This window comes from Urocampus carinirostris, chromosome 14, assembly GCF_059441175.1.
Source record: "Urocampus carinirostris isolate Australia breed hairy pipefish chromosome 14, RoL_Ucar_1.0, whole genome shotgun sequence".
Taxonomy (NCBI): domain Eukaryota; kingdom Metazoa; phylum Chordata; class Actinopteri; order Syngnathiformes; family Syngnathidae; genus Urocampus; species Urocampus carinirostris.
In genome coordinates this window covers 7813288-7827948 of record NC_142362.1, presented here as the reverse complement: position 1 = coordinate 7827948, position 14661 = coordinate 7813288, and the positions used below count along the sequence as shown (strand labels likewise).

The following is a 14661-nucleotide window of genomic DNA, read 5'->3' as shown; positions in this document are numbered from 1 at the left end:
CTGCCTCCCCTGAGGGCACATTCTAGCTACAGTATCTATTGAGTCCTCTGGCTATGCCATCTATCAATATCTTTCTGAAAGTAAAGTATGGATATATAGTTTTCTTTATATACTGGCTACTTTTCTATTCTTGTATGTCCATGATGACAGGTGAGGCACAACACCACCTGCCTCCCCTGAGGGCACGTTCTAGCTACAGTATCTATCTAGTCCTCTGTCTATGCTAGCTATCAATATCTTTCTGAAAGTAAAGTACAAATAAATAGTTTTCTCTATATACTAGCTACTTATCTATTCTTGTATGTCCATGATGACAGGTGAGGCACAACATCAACTGTCGCCCCTGACGGCACATGCTAGTTACAGTATCTATCTAGTCTTTTGGCTATGCTTACTATCAATATCTTTCTGAAAGTAAAGTATGGATATATCGTTTTCTCTAAATACTATCTAGTTATCTATTTTGGTATGTCTATAATGACAGGTGAGGCAAAACATCACCTGCCTCCACTGATTGCACATGCTAGCTACAGTATCTATCTTGTCATCTGTATATGCTAGCTATCAATATATTTCTGAAAGTAAAATATGGATAGTTTTCTCTTTATACCATCTACTTATCTATCTATGTATGTCTGTAATGACAGGTGAGGCACAACATCACCTGTCTCCCCTGATGGCACATGCTAGCTACAGTATCTACGTATTCCTTTGTCTAAGCTAGCTATTAATATCTTTCTGAAAGTAGGGTATGGATAGATAGTTTTCTCTAAATACTATCTAGTTATCTATTTTGGTATGTCTATAATGACAGGTGAGGCACAACATCAACTGTCTACCCTGACGGCACATGCTAACTACAGTATCTATGTAGTCTTTCGGCTAAGCTAGCTATCAATATTTTTCTGAAAGCAAATTATGTATGTCAAGTTTCCCTTTATACGAGCTACTTATCTATTTGTGTTTGTCTATAATGATAGGTGAGGCACAACATCACCTGTCTCTCCTGACTTCACATGCTAGTTAAGGTACCTATGTAGTCCTCAGGCTATAAATATATTTCTGAAAGTAAATTATGTATATCTAGTTTTCCCTTTATACTATCATTTTATCTATTTTGGTATGTCTATGATGACAGGTGAGGCACATCACCACCTGCCTCCCCTGCATGTTCTAGCTACAGTATCCATCTAGTCTTTCGGCTATGCTAGCTATCAATTTATTTCTGAAAGTAAAGTATGGTATATAGTTTTCTCTATATACTTATCTATTTTTGTAGGTCCATGATGCCAGGTGAGGCACAACGTCAACTGTCTCCCCTGACGGCACATGCTAGCTACAGTATCTATGTAGTTCTTTGTCCATGCTAGCCATCAATATCTTTCTGAAAGTATGAATATAGTTTTTTTTCTAAATACTAGCTACTTATCTTTTTTTGTATGTCTATAATGACAGGTGAGGCACAACATCATCTGTCTCCCCTGACGAAACATGCTAGCCACAGTATCTATCTAGTCCTGTGTCTATCCAAGCCATCAATATCTTTCTGAAAGTATGGATGTATAGTTTTCTCTAAATGCTTTCATTTTATCTATTTTGGTATGTCTATGATGACAGGTGAGGCACAACACCATCTGCCTCACCTGCATGTTCTAGCTACAGTATCCATCTAGTCTTTTGGCTATGCTAGCTATCAATATCTTTCTGAAAGTAAAGTATGGATATATAGTTTTCTCTATATACTTATCTATTTTTGTAGGTCCATGATGCCAGGTGAGGCACAACATCACCTGCCTCCCCTGCATGTTCTAGCTAGAGTATCTGTCTAGTCTTTCGGCTATGCTAGCTATCAATAGCGTTCTGAAAGTAAAGTATGGATATATATTTTTCTCTATATACTTATCTATGTTTGTAGGTCCATGATGACAGGTGAGGCACAACACCACCTGCCTCCACTGCATGTTCTAGCTACAGTATCCGTCTAGTCGTTCGGCTATGCTATCTATCAGTATCTTTCTGAAAGTTAAGTATGGATATATATTTTTCTCTATATACTTATCTTTTTTTTTTATGTCTATGATGCCAGGTGAGGCACAAAATCACCTGCCTCCCCTGCATGTTCTAGCTACAGTATCCATCTAGCCTTTCGGCTATGCTAGCTACCAATATCTTTCTGAAAGAAAACTATGGATGTGTATTTTTCTCTATATACTTATCTATTTTTGTAGGTCCATGATGCCAGGTGAGGCACAACATCACCAGCCTCCCCTGCATGTTCTAGCTACAGTATCCGTCTAGTCTTTCGGCTATGCTAGCTATCAAAAGCGTTCTGAAAGTAAAGTATGGATATATACTTTTCTCTATATACTCATCTATTTTTGTAGGTTCATGATGCCAGGTGAGGCACAACATCACCTGCCTCCCCTGACGGCACATGCTAGCTATAGTATCTATGTAGTTCTTTGTCTATGCTAGCCATCAATATCTTTCTGAAAGTATGGATATATAGTTTTCTCTAAATGTTTTCTTTTTATCTATTTTGGTATGTCTATGATGACAGGTGAGGCACAACACCATCTGCCTCACCTGCATGTTCTAGCGACAGTATCCATCTAGTCTTTCGGCTATGCCAGCTATCAATAGCGTTCTCAAAGTAAAGTATGGATATATACTTTTCTCTATGTACTTATCTATTTTTGAAGGTCCATGATGCCAGGTGAGGCACAACATCACCAGCCTCCCCTGCATGTTCTAGCTACAGTATCCGTCTAGTCTTTCGGCTATGCTAGCTATCAAAAGCGTTCTGAAAGTAAAGTATGGATATATACTTTTCTCTATATACTCATCTATTTTTGTAGGTTCATGATGCCAGGTGAGGCACAACATCACCTGCCTCCCCTGACGGCACATGCTAGCTATAGTATCTATGTAGTTCTTTGTCTATGCTAGCCATCAATATCTTTCTGAAAGTATGGATATATAGTTTTCTCTAAATGTTTTCTTTTTATCTATTTTGGTATGTCTATGATGACAGGTGAGGCACAACACCATCTGCCTCACCTGCATGTTCTAGCGACAGTATCCATCTAGTCTTTCGGCTATGCCAGCTATCAATAGCGTTCTCAAAGTAAAGTATGCATATATACTTTTCTCTATGTACTTATCTATTTTTGAAGGTCCATGATGCCAGGTGAGGCACAACATCACCTGCCTCCCCTGCATGTTCTAGCTACAGTATCCATCTAGTCTTTCGGCTATGTTAACTATCAATAGCGTTCTGAAAGTAAAGTATGGATATATACTTTTCTCTATATACTTATCTATTTTTGTAGGTTCATGATGCCAGGTGAGGCACAACATCACCTGCCTCCCCTGACGGCACATGCTAGCTATAGTATCTATGTAGTTCTTTGTCTATGCTAGCCATCAATATCTTTCTGAAAGTATGGATATATAGTTTTCTCTAAATGTTTTCTTTTTATCTATTTTGGTATGTCTATGATGACAGGTGAGGCACAACACCATCTGCCTCACCTGCATGTTCTAGCGACAGTATCCATCTAGTCTTTTGGCTATGCTAGCTATCAATATCTTTCTGAAAGAAAACTATGGATATATGTTTTTCTCTATATACTTATCTATTTTTGTATGTCTATAACGACAGGTGAGGCACAACATCACCTGTCTCTCCTGACTGCACATACTAGTTAAGGTACCTATATAGTCCTTAGGCTATAAATATATTTCTGAAAGTAAATGACGTATATCTAGTTTTCCCTTTATACTATCATTTTATCTATTTTGGTATGTCTATGATGACAGGTGAGGCACATCACCCCCTGCCTCCCCTGCATGTTCTAGCTACAGTATCCATCTAGTATTTCGGCTATGCTAGCTATCAATAGCGTTCTGAAAGTAAAGTATGGATATATACTTTTCTCTATGTACTTATCTATTTTTGAAGGTCCATGATGCCAGGTGAGGCACAACATCACCCGCCTCACCCCAAAAAAAATCGAGTCGATCCGGCGGAAAACTCCAGCCGCTGCTATGCTAGCATACATACAGTTTTAGAAGACTTCCCGGCGGCGAGGCGAGACAGAAAGGATACATCCGAACGCCGCCCGATCTGGAACCGATGGCCAGGATCTTCTGCACGGGGTCGAAAGCCAAGGCGCTGGGCTGGTAGGGGAAACCGTGGCGCACGGTCTTGAACACAGAAACAAACGAGGATTTCAGACTGTGCCGCTCGTGACATTTTGAGTGTTTATTCTCCCGTTTCGTCCAATGGGAAAGTATGAATGGACGGCCGCCGGCTGTATGCTGCTGCCAATAATAGCCCGGAAAGTGTTTTTCGCAGGCTGCTCCCTTGCATGTCTGAGAGTGTGATTAACAAGACCCCCCAGGGCAGGAGTGTCAAAGAAAAAGAGAGAGAAAGAAAAAAGAGGAAGAGGGAGGGAAAAGGAGAAAGGGCGGGACAAAGAAAGAAAAAGAGGGAGAGAGCGTGAGAAAAAAAAGATAAAAAGTTGTGAGAGCGGGGGAAATGAAAGGGAGAGGAAGAAAGAAATCCAAAGAGAAATAGAAAGACAGAAGGAGAGAAAAGAGAAAAGAAAGAGCAAAAGAAGTTAAAAAGACACAGAGAGAGAAAGAGACAAAGAGCAACAAACGAAGAGAAAAAGAGAGACACAGAGAGTGAAAGAGACAGAGTGGGAGAAAAGGGAGGGAGAGAAAGAGAGAGTGAGAAACAAAAGATAAAAAGTCGTGAGAGGGGGGGAAAAGAAAGGGACAGGAAGAAAGAAATCCAAAGAGATATAGAAAGACAGAAGGAGAGAAAAGAGAAACGAAAGCGCAAAGGGTAGGAAGAGAGAAAGAGAAAAGGAAAAAAGAAAGTTAGAGCAAAAGAAGTTAAAAAGACACAGAGAGAGAAAGAGACAAAGAGCAACAAAGGAAGAGAAAAAGAGACACAGAGAGTGAAAGAGACAGAGTGGGAGAAAAGGGGTGGAAGAGAGAGAGAGAGAGAGAGAGAGAGAGAGAGAGAGAGAGAGAGAGAGAGAGAGAGAGAGAGAGAGAGAGAGAGAGAGAGAGAGAGAGAGAGAGAGAGAGAGAGAGAGAGAGAAATAAATACAAGTAGAGTGTCTTTGTGAGAGGCACCTGGCCTAGACAACATCAAGTGGACATATTTCAACCTGTGGCTTGTTTTTCTCTTGCGCTTCTCTGAGTGTTGTCTCGCGGGCCGGATTCAATCCCTTAGCGGGCCCGATCTGGCCCGCGGGCCGCCTGTTTGACACCTGTGCCCCAGGGGGGTTTCCCAGTGGGTGTGACACCAGATGACTATGAATTGAAGAAGTCCTGTGGATTTGTGAATGAAAATGGTGTCAAAAGATGCGGCCCGAGGGCGGAATCAGGCCCGCCAAAGGGTTGAATCCGGCTGAGAGAAGCACGGGATAAAAACGAGGAACGGTTTTCAACACACTAGGTGTTTTTCTGTCCCTCTATTTTATCCCTCTGTATTTTATTTCTTTCTCTCTTTATCTTTTTTTCTCTGTCTCTATCTCTCTTTTTATTTCTCTCTTTATTAGTCTCTCCTTTTTCTCCATTCCCTCTCTTGGTCTCTCTTTTTTCTCGTCTCTCTCACTCCATATTTTTCATTCTCTTTCTTTGTCTATGTCTCTCTCTTTTTTGATCTCTTTCTCTCCTTTTTCTTTTTTTTCTCTCTCTCTTTAGGCCCCTCTCTCTCTCTCTCTTTATCTTAAATCTCTTTCTTTTCTTATTCTACCTCTGTCTAGTTCTCTTTTTATCTCTTTTCTCTCTCTCTCAAATGTGACACCTAGATTTTTGACGAGTCACTCTGGGTGACGTTACATTCGTACTGTGTTGCAGTTTTTGGTGTTGCCTTTGTAGCCTTCGTTGTAGTTGTTGTAGTTGATGTTGCCCCGCAATTGTTTTACTTAAAACATAAAATACGCAAATATGAAATAAGCACTGAAGGAAACTGATCAAAAATAAAAGTTTTTCATCCCTTGTACCGTTTCCGTTCTATTCCTATTGTGAAAAACGGCTAACGTGAAAAAAATAAACAACCTCGAATTCCCAAGGGCATGCTGCAATTCCACTAGCGCGTCTCTGGCGCACACCAGTGATTATATATGCACATAATTGAAAACAACGGGGAAAATAATGCGGAATTTTGATGAGCTGATTGACTTTAGATGTAAAAACAACATCACAAGGTCATTCGCTGTAAAACCCACTTAACCGCAGTCTTGCAAAAGTATTGCCCCCCCTCTTCCAAGAACTTTTTGACATATTGCAGGCTTCAAATTTATAGATGAAAAACTCAAACATGTGTGACGCAATCAAGAAAGGAAACCAAATTTATTCGCTATATTATGTTGTGCTAGCAAAGTATGTGTTGGGTACGTCTCTAAGTTTTGCACATCTTGAAACAGGATTTCTTTGGCCCATTCTTCCTTACAAAACAGTTCTTTCAGGTTTAATGGTGATCTTTTGTGCACAGATCCAAAAAGTCTGGACTGTGGCGTTGACGTTAGTATTAAACCATTCCATTGTCTCATCTCATCTCATCGGCTGCACCGCTTATCCTCAGTAGGGTCGCGGGGGGTGCGGGAGCCCATTCCAGCAATCATCAGGCAGTGGGCAGGGGACACCCTGAACTGGTTGCCAGCCAATCGCAGGGCACACTGGGACAGACAACTCACTCGCTCATTCACACCTAGGGACAATTTGGACCGGCCAATCCACCTGAAATGCATGTCTTTAGAATGTGGGAGGAAACCGGAGTGCCCGGAGGAAACCCACGCAAGCACGGGGAGAACATACAAACTCCGCACAGTAAGGCCGGGAGCTGGATTTGAACCCAGGCAGGAGGTTCCCACAACCTCAGAACTGTGCCGCACACGCGCTAACCACTGCGCCGCTGTGCTGCCCCCATTCCATTGTAGATTTTGTTATATGTTTACGTTCGTTGTCCTGTTGGAAAGTGAACCTGCGCCCCATTCTTAGGTCTCTTTCAGACTCCGATATTGACTGCCAGAATCGCTTTGTATTTGGCTCCATCCATCTTCCCATTAGCTTTAACCATCTTCCCAGTCCCTCCAGAGGAAAGGCAACCCCAGAGCATGATGCTACCACCACCATGTTTGACAGTGGGGGTGGAGTTTCCAGGGTGATGTTTCAACAAACGTAACACTTTCCATTCAGCCCGAAAAGGTCAATGTTTGACTCATCTGACGAGGGCACCTTCTTTCACGTGTTATTCATGTGGCTTCTTGCAAACGCCAAATGGGCCTTTTTATGGTATTCTTTCAGAAATGTTTTTCTTCTTGTCACTCTTCTAGAAAGGGAGGATGTATTTGTCTCCATTCATCTTCCGATTTCAATTCTAACAATCTTCCCCATCCCTGCCGAAGAAAAAGAACCCCAGAGCATGATGCTGCCATCACCATGTTTGACGGTGGGGATGGTGTTTTCAGGGTGGTGTCCAGTGTTACCCTTACGCTAAACGTTATACTTTTATTTCAGCCCAAAATGCTAAATTTTTGTCTCATCTGACCAGAGCACCTTCTTTCACATGTTATTTGCGTCTCTTATGTGGCTTCTTGCAAACACCAAATGGACCTTTTTATGGTATTTTATCTTGCCATGCTTCCATTAAGGGCAGACTAATGCAAAGTAAGACTAATAGTTCTCTTATGCACAGATTGCCTCACCTCAGCTGTGTTTGCCTGCAGGTCATCCAATGTTACCTCTTGGTTGCTTCTCTGATTAGTTTTTTTTGCTTGTTTGGACAGAAATTTTAGAGGGACGGACAGTTCTGAGTAGGTTTGCCGCGATTTTATGCTTTCTCCATGTTGATTTTACTGCTCACACAGTGCTCAGGGACATGTGCAAATTTTGAGAAATCTTGGACACTGTCCCTGCCTTTAGATTTTCCACAACTTCATCCCTGACCTGCCTGGTGGGTTCTTTTGTCCACATAATGTTGTCTGTTCTCCAGTAACTTCTTGCACAGACCTCTGTACCCTTACAGAGCAGGTGCAATTAAACAGACACAGTGGCGCATTCTGTTGGTCATGGTTAGGCATTTAGCTCAACATTGGATCATTCTGAAGACATTAAGGAACTTCTGCAGTCAGTTGGCTGAGCTGAGAGAACAGAGGTCACCTACCTTTCAGTTTTTTGTTGTAAATGTATTTTAAAATGTTGAAATAATTTTTTACACTTTATAATTGTGTCTTACATGTGGTTGATTATTGAAACGTTTCAGTTTTTAAGCAAAATGTTTGAAGCTTAAAATGTTGCAAAAACAAAAAGTTATGGGCGGGGGCAATAGTTTCGCCGGGCACTGTATGATCAGAAACTCAAACTTGCCATGGTTGCCATGGCGCCCAATTGGCCAGCCCGTGTAGTGCTAGCTATGGCACATGGACAGATTGGCTTTCCTTCTATTTAAGCTCAGTGCTCTCACTCACCCTTTGTCAGTCCGTCAACGAACCTCTGCCCCGCAAGACGTGGGTTTTGACTCATTCCTCTTTCCTGTTGGTATTTCCTGTCCGGTATTGTTTATTTTGTCCTGTTTAATGTTGGTTTCCAGTTTCGTTCCTGTCTAGTTTGTACTGTTTGATTTCGATATCCCGTTTTGATATCAATCCTGTCTGTCCTGTTCTGTCCGGTATCGACCCCGTCTGTCCGATATCTGTTTGGGAAATTGGTATCAATCTCGTCGGCCTCTGGCTTCCTGTCCTTCCACGCCAGACTGCTGCCTAACGTGCATGACTCCCCATTTCCCGTAAAATAAAATGCTTGTGTGAGAAAACATCACGCATTTGGGTCCTTGTCCTATTCCGGTTCTTGACAAGTCTTCATTTACAGGGAAGAAAATAAGTATTTAAACACCCTGCTATTTCACTTAGAAATCATGGAAGGGTCTGAAAGTTTCACCATAAGTGCATGTCAACCGTCAGAGAGATAAACTAAAAACAAAAATTATTTAAATGAGAAATATTTTCTCCTATGTGCTTTATCAGTTAAACATGTTTATTGTAAGTGTGACTTTTTGAAAAATACCTTAGGATAACAAAACTTTTGATAAATATTGGTAGTTTATTATCAAAAACCAAAATTTTCCATATCTAGCAACACCATAAATATATGTTAAGTCAACGTAATAAACGTTTAAGAAAAAGAAAAACAGACTTGGATTCGTTGGCCTCTAACTTCCTGTCTTTCCATGCCAGAATGTGCATGACTCCCCATTTCCCATAAAATAAAAGGCTTGTGTGAGAAAACGTCACGCATTTGGGTCCTGATCCTGTTCATGACACAAACCAGTTCAATTCTAACCTCAGCAACAGTCAAAATAAATTTCAGAGACCAGATTTGGAGATACCTTGCCTTCTACCATTAGTCATTCCCCTGTCTCACCTCACTTATCCCAATCCATTCCACAAAGGTGCGCCCAGTGCAGCGTGAGCAAGGATAATTATAACGCCACTGATTCTAAAAATGTTTTTTTTTTTTTTTCATGCGCCGAATAAAAGCGGAGGTTTGTTTATTTGCTGGTGGAGTTGCATAACCTCTCGGCTCTACCTCGTCTCTCGGGGCCTTTGAGCTTTAATTAAGCATGCGCAGGCATGAATTTGGAAGGATAATATGAGCGTCTGTGGACAAACACAATGAATTCAATCAGAGCTGATGCAAATAGAGGAGAAATGAGAAGAGCAATATGAGGAGAATTCAAACCCGTGCGAATGTGTTCTGTAGATTCCCACATGAAAATAAACAGAAACAAACAAAAAACAAAACAAAAAAAAAGGACAGTATTTATAACAATCTATTAAATACATGTAAAGTCAAGGTGGGTGAGGGTGTTATAGGTTGGTCGTTTTGGTTGTAACATTTCTCAGAATTCACTGTGTGAATATAACTTGTTTTTATATTCCTAAATATAAAAACAATCTTTCACACACACACACATAAAGTAACGTTTCAATAATCAGTCTAATTGCATCTCTTGTACGTTTATCAGTCTTGTACTCTTTTGTTTTGAAGATTGAAACACACATTAAGTAACGTTTCAATAATCAGTCTAATTGCATCTCTTGTACGTTTATCAGTCTTGTACTCTTTTATTTTGAAGTGGCATTTCCGGTGTATTTTTCTGTTTCCTGTGTGAATAAAGTTAACTACACACACGGGAGGGGCCGGGGTGGGCCACCGGAAAGTGCTCTCCCGCTTGGGAAATGTATTTACCTTGATGCTTGTTTTTATTTGATTAATTCTGCCAACATAGAGTTGATATAAGTTTTAACTTTAACAGGGTGTTTGAAATCCTTAAAAAGGATTCGTTTTTAATGTGTTTTCAAGGATTGTACCATGCTTAAGTTGTAGGTGAGGTGCTTGTAAACAATGTTCCCTCTAATCTTTCAGCGTTCACACAAAGTCGGTGAGCAACGCTCGAAACAACAGTGAGCAACGGCAATCCCAAGTGTGGCAACTAATCCATTATCAAACATGTCCAAAACTTGACATCACGTTACATTTTGCTGAGCTTCAGGCAATGCAAAATTATGTTTCACTTTTGAATGAATCGACTCATGTACGAAAGCCTGAATCACATCTGACCCGAAAAGCAACAGCTCCCCTATTTTATAACAAACAATTGAGTCACCGGGTCACTGGGGAGGAAAGTTTAACATAGCCATAAACATGACAATGCAGCAGTTTCTCTTCTCAAGAGAATGGTTGAGTGGTTCACAAGGTGAAGCAGGGAAAGCATTTTACTCCACTGTAGGAACCGTATACAATTAAAACAATTCTAATTCCAATTCAAATTCTAACATTTTAGTAAATTAATAATAAATGTATTTACACTCATCCCATCGACAAAGAAAATATAAAAGTCTAGGAATAATATTTTTGGTCGTGTGGGTTCAATCACAGTTGGACCATCAATGCGTGGGTTCAAATCCAGCTCCAGACTTCCTGTGCGGAGTTTGTATGTTCTCCCCGTGCTTGCGTGGGTTTCCTCCGGGCACTCCGGTTTCCTCCCACATTCCAAAAACATGCATTTCAGGTGAATTGGCCGGTCCAAATTGTCCCCTAGGTGTGAATGAGCGAGTGAGTTGTCTGTCCCCGTGTGCCCTGCGATTGGCTGGCAACCAGTTCAGGGTGTCTCCTGCCCACTGCCCGGAGATGGCTGGGATGTTTAACATAGCCATAAACATGACAATGCAGCAGCTTCTCTTCTCAAGAGAATGGTTGAGTTGTTCAAAAGGTGCAGCAGGGAAAACATTTTACTCAACTGTAGGAACCGTATATAATTAAAACAATTCTAATTCCAATTCAAATTCTAACATTTTAGTAAATGAATAATAAATGTATTTACAATTATCTGATCAACTAACAAAATAGAAAAGTCTAGGAATAATAATTTTTTGCCGTGTGGGTTCAATCACAGTTGGACCATCAATGCAGAAATTCGTTGTACAGTAATCCCTCAATTATCGCGGTTGATGGGGACCAAAACCACCCGCGAAAAGTGAAAATCCGCTAAGTAGCGACGCCCCTTTAAAAATGCTTAATTTTTTTTTTTTAATTCTAAAAAATGCTTAAATTATTTTAGTTATTTTTTTTTTTAAGGGCATGTGCGGCACAGTTCATGTCATGGGAAACTCCTGCGTGGGTTCAAATCCAGCTCCAGACTTCCTGTGCGGAGTTTGTATGTTCTCCCCGTGCTTGCGTGGGTTTCCTCCGGGCACTCGGGTTTCCTCCCACATTCCAAAAACATGCATTTCAGGTCCAAATTGTCCCTAGGTGCAAATGAGCGAGTGAGTTGTCTGTCCCCGTGTGCCCTGCGATTGGCCGGCAACCAGTCCAGGGTGTCCCCTGCCCACTGCCTGATGATTGCTGGGATGGGCTCCAGTATCCCCGCGACCCTACTGAGGATAAGCGGTGCAGCTGATGAGATGAGATGAGATGAGGTATTGGAGTAATCCAAAAGTAATTGAAAGTAATCCAGTTAAAGTAACCCTACCCAACCCTGCTAGTAACAGTCATTTAGGTGTAACACAGTTACCCACCAAATGACCGACACCAAAAAGTAGTGTTACTCTGAAAGTAACTTAAGTGACAAGCGTGAATACCCCTGTAGGAGAAAATGTAGGTTCGATAATCTTTTAAGTCTTCTTACGTGATTTAATAAAGTACACCAAAGCCTGCCATGAGGGGGAGCTCTTTATTTCGTCATCCCAAAGAAACTCAGAGAACTCCAGACATAACAACACTTTTATAGCTTCAGTTTGAGTACAACCCAAAAGGCGGCCCTAGTCCTCAGTAACAACAAGGAAGATGCTGTCGTACCCTTATTAGGACATGTTGTTCGCCTCAGTTTGCTCAGAGAGTCCGTGAAGGTCCCAAGGACCTTCCCGAAATGATGTCAACATTCCATCACACTGTAAGCAAGTCTTTCTACATTTCTTTCTAAATGTACGCAACTCTATTCTACAAATGCAAGTCTATTTTCCACAACACCCCCTCCCAAGAACATTTTATCCTATTGACACAGTTCAGGTTTCAAACTTAAAGGGACAGTATGTAATATTTAGTGCCTCCTAGTGATCGAATTAAAACGTTATTTCAGTGTAAAGAAAAACAGTGATTTGAATACTAGATTTTTTTTTTAGACCCGGTTAATGGGGACCAAAACCACCCGCGAAAAGTGAAAATCTGCGAAGTAGCGATGCCCCTTCAAAAATGCTTAAAAAAATAAAATAAAATAAAAAAATAAAAAATCTATCATTTTATTTTATTATTGTTATTTTTTAGACCCGCGAACGTGGAACCGCGAAGTAGCGAGGTCCCGCTGTATTACGAGAGGACCTGGAAAATAAAAAAATGAAAAATCCTGTTCCAGGCCTTCATGTGCAATTTCTCAAGAACCGTTGGCATATTTTTCTGAAATATTCCATTATCAGCCAAGTGGGCTGTTGAAGATATTAAAATGAGATTAATCACTCTTTGACCATCTTGTCAAGAATCACTTGTCGCGTCTGTTCCTCACTCAAAGGAGAAGAGAAGACCGAAGAGAGAAGAATTATACATGTACCGTAAATTCTGGATTGATTCAAAAATGAATGTGCAAAATATATATATATATATATATATATATATATATATACACAATATATATACACCGATATCGGAGCCATATCCCCCCAGAGTCAAGAATACATTCACATTTTGACTTATCTGGAAGATTGATACAGAGGAGGGGGTTCCCAGCCCCCTTGCTCAACCAAACTGCTGTGCTGGGAGTCATTAGGTGACCGAACCCCCCAATTCCAACCCCTAATGCCGAGCGCCAAGCAGGGAGGCAATGGGTACCAATGTTGTAAGTCTTAGGTCGAGGCTCGAACCAGCAACCTCCCAGTCTCGGGGCAAGCGCCCTACCCGTTATGTATTACGCAGTGTAATAACAGTGTTATTACTATGTTATTACTATAGCAGTTTTTTTTTTAGATTTTTCCTAAGACATCTCCTTATTGCTATCGACGTGCCAACAACTACATGCTAACGACTACATCAGGGGTGTCAAACTCATTTTAACTCGGGGGCCGCACGATAGAACAAAGATTCTCTCGAGGGCCACACTGGTAGATTAGAGAAAAAGAAAAAAATAGAGAAAGAAATAAGAGAAAGAGAATGAGAGGAAAAGAGAGAGTGTGGGATAAGGAAAGAGACAGAGAAAAGGGAATTAAAAAAGATAAAAAGACAAATAGAGAGAGAGGGGGGAAGAATGAGAGAAGAACAAAATCCAAAGAGAAACAGAAAAAGAGAAGAGGGAAAAAGAGAAGGAGAAAGCAAGAGAGGGAAAGAGAAGATAGATAAAGAAAAAGAAAAAAGAGCAAGATAAGGTAAAATGACACAGGGAAAGAGAGAAAGAGGAACAAAGAGAGAGAGAGAGGGAGAGAGAAAGAGAGAAAGAGAAAAAATGAAGGAGAGAGAGAGAGAAATACAAGTACAGCGCTTGAGAGAGGCACCTGGCTTTGGCAACATCAAGTGGACATATTTCAACCTGCAGCTAATTTTTCTCTTGCGCTTCTCTGAGCATTGTCTCGCGGGCCGGATTCAATCCCTTAGCGGGCCCGATCCGGCCCGCGGGCCGCCTGTTGGACTCCCCTGGTCTACACACTAACAACGTTATGCTAACGGGCCATTAACATCTTACAAATCCAGCCCCAACTTTCACAATTGCCTAGGGAATTGTCTAGTTGTCAAACTACTACCCATGTTTCCTTTTATTGACATTCACTATGTTTTGTGTACTGTTACCCAAATGCTAAATCTATTGCACCCTGGTCCTCCTGGAAAGGGGAATACCTCATGTGAGGCCCCTTCTCAAGGTTTCATATTATCCTCGTACTGAAGTTTTGAGTATTTCCTTGCCCGCATGTTGGTTTCAGATCAGGGGATGGTGTCATTGGAACCTGTGCAGTTCTTTGAGACATTTAGTGATTAAAGGCGTCACAAATAAATGTGACTTGACTTGTGAGACCCCTTCTCAAGGTTTCTTATATCCTCATGTTGAGGTTTTTGAGTTTTTCCTTGCCCGCATGTTGGTTTAAGATCAGGGGATGTTGT

At 41.0% G+C, this 14661-nt stretch overlaps 1 protein-coding gene across 13 annotated transcripts in view; it reads right to left on the bottom strand.

Annotated features, from left to right (window-relative positions):
* Positions 1-14661, bottom strand: part of stxbp5l (syntaxin binding protein 5L) — a 308998-nt gene that overhangs the window by 267145 nt on the left and 27192 nt on the right. For all 13 annotated transcript variants that reach the window (XM_088353620.1, XM_088353624.1, XM_088353621.1 and 10 more), the window contains exon 2: positions 4112-4209. In XM_088353620.1, coding sequence (XP_088209746.1) covers positions 4112-4209 — 98 coding nt within the window. The remainder of the gene's footprint in view (positions 1-4111; positions 4210-14661) is intronic.